This window comes from Halichoerus grypus, chromosome 4, assembly GCF_964656455.1.
Source record: "Halichoerus grypus chromosome 4, mHalGry1.hap1.1, whole genome shotgun sequence".
NCBI classification, from domain to species: domain Eukaryota; kingdom Metazoa; phylum Chordata; class Mammalia; order Carnivora; family Phocidae; genus Halichoerus; species Halichoerus grypus.
This window is the reverse complement of record NC_135715.1, coordinates 79306375-79315462: the sequence shown is the minus strand read 5'-3', so window position 1 is coordinate 79315462 and position 9088 is coordinate 79306375. Positions and strand designations below refer to the sequence as shown.

Genomic DNA, 9088 nt, shown 5'->3' with positions numbered 1-9088 from the left:
AGGCCCTGCCTCCTAATACCATCTTAACATATAAATTTGGGGGGACCACATTCAGTCTGTGACATTGATGGAATATCAATGGAGTATCAATATTAGAAACTTACTGAAATCTTGGGGTAAAGGCAAAAATTCCCTGGTAATTGTTTAGGAGTGAACAGTGTGCTAATTGATTTTCACATCTGGTTATCTTTTTGAATTCTAAGAAAAATCCTAAGAACTATTTTTATACCATTTACTCTAGGGAAAATTGAGGCTCAGAGAAGTAAAGGAATTTGCTCAGTGTAAAATAGGTAATTAGAATGGATGATGCAGAAAAGTGGCTAAACGGAATAGATTTTACGTATATAATGTAGAAGTGGTCAACTTTTAATCACATTTAATTAGGTCAACTTGTAGTCACATAAACGGAGTAAATTGAGTGTTTGGTGATTGAAACATATTCTCAATGACATATAGAAGTGGCCAAATATATTTATAGTATAGGATTTGAAAACAGTTGTTATAGTTGAGTAGTTACTCTGTTTTCAGAAGTGGATTACTGCAGAGAGCTAACTGGTAAAGAAAGTTCTATTCTGAGCTGCAGTGTTTTCTTCTGATTGATACCTAGCACTGCCATCAGAGGGTATTATGAAGTCAGTTCTAGCTTTTCTGTTTTAGAAATGGTCTTGTTTTAGGTGTGCTAAAACCATAGAAAGGATCCAGAGAACTCATGCATTAAAAGCCTATGCATTTCATAACGTCTGTATATTTATGCTTTCCTTATTCCTCTGAAAATTGCTGTGTTGATGAGGGTACTTCCTACTTTGTGGCACATGAATATTAACTTCAAGTTCAACTTCATTTCTTCCATTTGATACTTGTGTAGTTTGAATATTGATTTGGTTATTTTATTGAATTTTTTATTAAATAAGAGCTGTGCTATATTATTACTCAATACTTAATTACATATCAATATGAATATTCAAAAAGCTAATATCCAGCTTGCTGGCTGTGGTCGTGGGCAGCTTAGCTTTGAACATTATTATTATTATTTTTAAAATAAACTTTAGGCCCAGTGTGGGGCTTGAACTCACCACCCTGAGATCAAGAGTCCCATGCTCTACCGACTGAGCCAGCCAGGCACCCCTTGTTTTCAAATCCGTATAGAGAAGGCAATAGTGATTTCTTTCATGGATTTGCTTTAATGTTTAACTCATATGAATATTCGACTCATAACAAGCATCAGACAAATGTTAAAATATTAGTGGATGGATACACTTATTTTTTAAAACGAATTTATTTGAGTTATGAAAATTTTGAATCACTGTTATTCAGCATATTTCAATTTTTAATACTTTCTGTAGTGGTAATGTTAAATTTTTTTTTTTTTTATGTTTACTTAAAATTATGTGAAGTCCTTATATGAGGGTTTCCCCTAGCATATGTTACTGTTTTACCCTGAAGAAGTCTTCCTTAGTGAGGAGCTGTTTCAGAGTAATGGTGTATATATTTTATTTTATTTTTTTTTAACATTTATTTATTTTAGAGAGAGGGAGAGAGAGCACACACAAGTGGGTGGAGGGGCAGAGGGGGAGAGAGAGAGAGGGAGAAATGCAGACTTCCTGCTGAGTGCAGAACCTGACTGGGGGCTCCATCCCACAACCCTGAGATCATGAACTGAGTGGAAATCAAGAGTCGGGTGCTTAACCAGCTGAGCCACCCAGGCTCAAAAATTTTAATTTTTGAAAATATTTAAATGTCTTAGAGTATGGAATGGCAATTTGTAGATCTTTGAGTAAGTCAAATCAAGCCACCCCTTAAACTTTTAAATAGAATTAATCTGTTTTCTTTAAAGCAGATATAAATGTATCTTCTGCCATTTCCCAGTATCAACATGTCTTCCATACTGACAGAGACACAGTTCTTGCTCTTAGAGTAATGATTTGAGACTGGTTTTGGAACTGAGCAGTTTTACTGTGTCTGAGATACGGTTTTATTATAGAAAAGTTAACATCTCTCTTATTTAACTCAAGGTTTTGTCACAGTTAAGTGAAAATACAATAAGGCTTTTCCTATAAAATACTATTTGTTATTGAAAATATTTCATTTTCATTACTGTGTTGATTGAAACTAAACTTGGTTTGAGTAGGATGCTGAAGGTCAGAGAATAGCACATTATATATAAAATAAGGGACTAGATTGTATACCTTGACGATTAAATAATCATGTTACTTAAAAATAACTCTGGTAGTCAAAATGAACATATGGGTTTTTGCCTTCTGGCCCTTCCACAAATATTTGGGACAGCTGAGTGTATACTCTGTGCCTAGGCACTCTTTTAGGTTCTAGACATTCAGTGAGAAGAGCAAATTAGTTATGGTCTATCCAGTGTTTTCATAATGTAGTTGTTATACCCCTATTTAATGTCTGTGAAAAGTGCTTATTCTGTATCCCTTTTGTTTCTGGAGATTGATAATCCCCTCCTCTTTAATGCTTTATCAACTTTATATTGTTTTCTGTTGTTGACTCCTGTTTTTCCCATTATTCATTCAGGTGCTTAGCTGCCCGAAATTCTTTTTAGATTAATGTTAAATCTAAAGTGCAACTTGTTGGGGCGCCTGGGTGGCTCAGTCGTTAAGTGTCTGCCTTGGCTCAGGTCATGATCCCAGGGTCCTGGGATCGAGCCCTGCATCGGGCTCCCTGCTCAGCAGGAAGCCTGCTTCTCCCTCTCCCACTCCCCCTGCTTGTGTTCCCTCTCTTGCTGTGTGTCTCCCTCTGTCAAATAAATAAATAGAATCTTAAAAAAAAAAAAAAAAAGTGCAACTTGTTGATCACCTCTCCTACTCAGACTCCCTGCTCCTCCTCATAAGCTATATATATCAGTATAATGTGATCCTTTCAGAGGTTTTATTTTTTTCATGAATTTACATAAAAATATATGTAGTGTGTGTATCTTTATAGGTTTTTGGAGAATGCATAACATTGTAGTAGTAATGTTCTGTGTTCTGTGACTTTTTTCCAGTCAACAGTAATCTTATTGATCTTTTCGTGTTAGATCTACTTTTTATTTTTTATTTTTTAAAGATTTCATTTATTTATGTGAGAGAGAGAGCACGCATGAGAGCGGGGAGGGTCAGAGGGAGAAGCAGACTCCCTGCTGAGCAGGGAGCCCGATGTGGGACTCGATCCCGGGATTCCAGGATCATGACCTGAGCCGAAGGCAGTTGCCCAACCAACTGAGCCACCCAGGCGCCTGAGATCTACTTTTTAAAAATCACTAATCTGTTCACTTTTTTCCATCTCCTATCATCACCTTTGTTTCAGGTACTGTTATCTCTCACTTCGATCAGTGGCCATCTAGTTGGTTTCTTTGCTTCTAGTCCTGCCTTTTTACAATCCATTTCCCAAATAGCAGCCCAAACAATGTATTAAAAATGTAAACAACATGTTAACCTTTTAGTGAAAACACTACAATGATTCCTGTTACAGTAAAATCCAAACTTGGCATTTAGAATTCATGATTGCTAATTTCAGGGATGTTTACTTGTTTTGTTTATTGATTTTTTTTTTTTTTCTCTCAGGTGTCCAAATGAGTGGTGTCTTGTACATACTAGGTTAGGTGCTTCATAAATCTTCGTTGAATGCAGTTAATGAACTAACTTGTTGGCCTTGGTGGGTTTTTCTGTGCAAGTTTTTATATCCCCTACAGTTCTTCCCTACCAACTTGTTCAGCCACATTGGTCTTTATTCTCTTGCTTGAATTCACCAACTTCATTACCTCAGGCTTTTGCAGGATGCCCTTCCTACAATTTTCCCACAATTGGATCTTTCTTGTCATTCCAGATTTCGGTATAAGTATCACCTGCTCAAAGAGGTCTTCTCTGATCAATCTATTACCACTTTGTTTTTAAAAACTTTAATTTTTGCTTTAAAATCAAGTGAGAAATTATGTTCAGAAATTAAAATACAACAAAATATACAATGAACAATTTCTCCATCCCTGTCACCTATCTGCCAAAGTTATATTTATGTATATTAGTATCATCTTCATTGTCCCAGACACTCCTTATAGCAAAATGAGCAAATAGCAATATATATGAAGTAGTCAATGTTCTTAAACCAGCCTTTTTTTTGTTTTTATTTTTTTAAACTGGGCTAAGTGGTTTTATTAGAGAAAGAGGATTACAAAGGATTTAAGAGTTGGTGTTGGGGCTCTTAAACCAGTCTTTAAGACTTGTACGACCACTGTATCCTCACCTTCTCAGATGGCTTACTCTGAAAATTAGGCTACCATGTATTAACCACTTCAGATTCCCATCCACTCCATCTACAGAGTAACCTGCAATCAGTCTATACCCACCCTTCCTTTCCCCCCCTTTTATTTTTTTTCTTTTTCTCCCCCCCCCCCTTTTTTTTTCTAATTCTCTGATTCATGTTCAGGATTAGTTCTACTACCACCTGTGTCCATGACCTCATCCTCTCCATCTGCTCAAGAACTTATTTTCTTTTCTGGCTCTTCACTGTTAACTCTCTGCTGTCTCTTTGGCTTCAGCACAGCCCTGCATATATATCAGATGCTCAGAAAATATTGGTTGAATATAGCAGAGTAATGAAGAGCTTGGACTATTGAATTATAAAGACCCGGGCATGCATTCTAGCTGTGTGACTTGGGCAGGTTAGTTAGCATCTCTAAACCGTAATTTCTTATTCATTAAAATGGGACAAAAATTGTAGCTATATCAAGAGTTGTTTTGAAAATGTAACCAAGAAGTGGAATGTATAAATTTCCTGTGGCCATTGTAACAGATTACCGTAAATTTGGTGGATTAAAACAACAGAAACTTTTTTCTCTAATGATTCTGGAGGTTTTAAGTTGGAAATCAATGCCACAGGGCTCAAATCAAGGTGTCAGCAGGGCCATCCTTCCTCTGGAGGCCCTAGGAGAGAATCCATTCCTTGCCTTTCTACATTCTGGTGACTGCCAGTATTCCTTGGATGGGTTACTTCAGTCTCCGATCTCCAATATGTCTCTGTGGTCACATTGCCTTCTCTTAAGCCTGCAATCTCCTTCCACCTCCCTTTGCAAGCTTGTGCATTTAGGGTCCACCCAGCTAATCTGTTTTTAAATCCTCAATCATATCTGCAAAGACCCTTTTCCCATATAAGGTAACCTTTACAGGTTCCAGGGATTAGGATCTGATATCTTTGGGAGCCATTATTCACCCTGCTATGTGGATATAAAGCACGCAGCATTGTTCCTGTCAAATAAAGATTTAAGCTTTCTGGATAGGGTCAAGAAAGATTTCAGATTCTCAGAAGGATTTAATTTATAGTTATAAGGGAGCCAGGGAATATGAGAAAAAGGAATTAAAAAAAGATGTAAGTGAAATTAGGGATTAGATTGTATCATCTTATTTAATACAGTGGGTAAATGGGATAAAAGTATAGAGAAGGGATTTTTGTTGTCAGATTTTGGTTATTTTCTTGTTCAAATACATATCAAAGGATTTATCTATATTTTCAGTATTAAAGTTTATAGCTTAAATAGTGTGGTAGAAAGGAGGTGGTAGAGGTGGAAATATACTGCATATCATTACTGAAAATTGATTAATTACATTTCTTTTTATATTCAAGAGGTTCACATGTAAACTATGTAAAATGATTAGTGAATGAGTTCCTAGATTGGATACCAAATTTTTCTTTTATTGGATAAGAATTATTGTCATTTAGAATAAAAAGAAAAGTACTTTAAAATACTTATTTCAGTTAGAAGAGCAAAAGATTATATTGACATTTGTTTTCTTCTTTTTTCCATCTCCTTTACAGGTTTTTTGGCATGGACACAGGTTCAGTGGGAGGATTAGAATTGACTGATCAGACTCCTGTTTTATTAGGGAGTACGGCCATGGCAACTAGTCTCACCAATGTAGGAAATTCATTTAGTGGTCCATCTAATCCTTTAGTTGCTAGATCTAATAAATTTCAAAACTCGTCAGTGGAAGATGATGATGATGTTGTTTTTATCGAACCTGTACAACCTCCCCCACCTTCTGCACCGGTGGTAGCTGATCAAAGAACCATAACATTTACATCATCAAAAAATGAAGAACTACAAGGAAATGATTCCAAAATTCTTCCTTCCTCAAAAGAGTTGGCTTCTCAGAAGGGAAGTGTAAGTGAGACAATTGTCATTGATGATGAAGAGGACATGGAAACAAATCAAGGGCAAGAGAAAAATTCCTCCAATTTTATTGAACGGAGACCTCCTGAGACTAAAAACAGAACCAATGATGTGGATTTCTCCACTTCCAGTTTTTCAAGAAGTAAGGTAAATGCAGGAATGGGTAATAGTGGTATCACCACAGAACCAGACTCTGAAATTCAGATTGCTAATGTTACAACCTTAGAAACAGGTGTAAGCTCTGTGAATGATGGCCAATTAGAAAATACTGACGGGCGAGATATGAACTTAATGATTACACATGTAACATCACTGCAGAATACCAACTTGGGAGATGTCTCTAACGGACTGCAGTCAAGTAATTTTGGTGTTAATATACAAACATACACCCCATCTTTAACTTCACAGACCAAGACTGGAGTAGGACCTTTTAATCCTGGTAGAATGAATGTGGCAGGAGACGTATTTCAGAATGGAGAATCTGCAACTCATCATAATCCTGGTAAGCATTAAGTGATCTACTCCATGTAAAATTGCCTGATTCTTTTTTCACTGTAGTAATTGGTATTACCTTGGTTAGTTTATTCATGTAAGAGAAGTTAATTCCATTGACTTTTAAAAGTTTGAAATTTTAGCTAAGAAGAGATGTAAAACCATGTATTTCTTTGCAGATTATTAGAAAATTAATCCCAGAAATCTATGTCTAAAGGATTGGAATAAATACTCTTCACATTCACTACCACTGGAGTCTAACAGATTGGCATCTTATTTGTCATATACTTAGTTTTTGCTAATATATTTTTAGTATTTAGTAGTAATGTGTAAATAGTGAAATAAGATAAGTGGCACACTTAAGGAATAATATAGTATAATAGGTACATTTAGATTTGTTTTTACTTTACTTTTAAAGTAATTTTGATCGCTTATCTGATTTTAATTTTTTCTTATTATCATTTTATTCCTTTTTTTAATATTTAAGGTTGGTAAATTTCTCAACTATTTGAACAATTTTTCTTCAGGCAGCTTTGCTTTGTGAAAACATTAAAAAAGAGAAGTTGTAAGAACTCTGGTTTTTGATGACCTTGTCTTTATGTCCCTTTCTCTTTCACCTCTGCCCCCAAACCTTTTTATGTCTGTCTCTCTTATATATCCTTCTCTGTTTTTCTCTCATTTTCTCATCATTTTAGGCTCATTAGCAACCTTATTGGCCTAGAAATTGTGGAGAATAATAAGGAATGACTAAAATATAGTAGTGTAGAATGGTATAAAATGCTAGTCATTTTTCCTTTTTTCTTGTTATTTTTTTGGTTATGAGAGTAATGTTTAATTATTGAAGAATTTTTGGAAAATCTATAATTAAAAAATGAGGGAAAAAATTCCCGATAGTATTATTTTTTTTTTTTTTTTTTTTTATTTGAGAGAGAATGAGAGAGAGAGAGAGCACAAGAGGGGGGAGTGGGAGAGGGAGAAGCAGACTCCCTGCCAAGCAGGGAGCCCGATGCGGGACTCGATCCCGGGACTCCAGGATCATGACCTGAGCCGAAGGCAGTCGCTTAACCAACTGAGCCACCCAGGCGCCCTCCCGATAGTATTATTAACTGAAGATTACCACTGTCAGTGCTTTAAGTGACTGTCTTTAAGGTTTTTTCCATTTTATTTTTATTTTGGTTGAAATGCAACTCTGAATAATTTTGCTTCCTGTTTGTTTCCCACTTTACATTATATTTTCTCATACCGTTAACATTTATACACAAAAGTTTTAATGGCTGCGCAGTAGATATGGATATACCGTTCCCATATTTGGCAGTTTATACTCTTTCCCATATTTTGCTGATTATGAGTTTATGATGAACATCTTCTTATTTCTTTAGAGTATATTCTTAGAAATGAAGTTACTCGGCCAAAGGATATCACTGTCCCCCTCCTTCCAAAGATTTTTGGTTGAAAAAATGTATTTGGTTTATAGTGATTTTGAAAGAAATAGGTTCCTTATTACTCAATTTGGAAAATTTCTCCTGCCTTCCAAGACCCTTTCCTTCTATGTGTGTATATATATATTCATAGGTAGGTCTGGACTGGGGGGTGATGTATGTGTGAGTTTGTATGAGCATTTTAAAGTTGTCGAAATAATACTGTCATATTGCCTTCCAGAAGGGTTTTACCAATTTATACTACCAGCTGTATATATATAAGTTTCTTTCACTGTAACCTTCTGGCTCACATAAACGTTTAAGAAATGATAATGCTCAAATTAATTTCAAAATAGCCATTTTGTCTTTACTGTAATTATAAATATATTAAAAACATAAGAGTACGAAGAGGAAAATAATTAATCTCACCATTGAGAGTAGTACATTTAATTCTAACCTGAGATCATAGTTTAGGTTCAGTTTTGTAAACTCTTTTCTCCTACCATCCCTTTAAATACCTAACAATACATCTTGATATATTTGATTTTATTCTCTATTTAGCTTAGTTCCAGTTTTTACTATTTAAATAACTCTTAAGAATATTCTTATGCATGTATCTTAGGATCTTATTTCTTTAGGAATATTGCTGAGTCAAAGGGGCATATCATTGTAAGAATTGTGTTCTTGGGGGGTGCCTGGCTGGCTCAGTTGGTAGAGCATGTGATTCTTGATCTTGGTGTTGTGGGTTCGAGCCCCTGTTGGGTGTAGAGATTATTTAAAAAATATTTAAAAATCAAAAAAAGAATTGTGTTCCTGTTTACTGAAACTTATACAAGGGACTGTATGTTACTTATCAGAAAAACTAAACAGATACACCTTTTGCTCCTTTGTTTATGAATTAGCTCTTGTTTTTATTTGCTGCTTTGTAATTGGGAGTTATAAAATCTTGGCTATTTATACTGGCTCTCAGACTAATTGTGACTTGGGCAAAATAAGCTGTTATCCCTTGATGTCCTTT

At 35.3% G+C, this 9088-nt stretch overlaps 1 protein-coding gene across 3 annotated transcripts in view; it reads left to right on the top strand.

Annotated features, from left to right (window-relative positions):
* Positions 1-5805: 5805 nt before the first annotated feature.
* Positions 5806-9088, top strand: part of ZMYM2 (zinc finger MYM-type containing 2) — a 77918-nt gene continuing 74635 nt past the window's right edge. For 2 of the 3 annotated variants that reach the window (XM_078070600.1, XM_036097173.2), the window contains exon 1: positions 5806-6662. In XM_078070600.1, coding sequence (XP_077926726.1) covers positions 5816-6662 — 847 coding nt within the window. In that variant the 5' untranslated portion in view covers positions 5806-5815. The remainder of the gene's footprint in view (positions 6663-9088) is intronic. The other variant, XM_078070601.1, reaches the window with a different exon arrangement.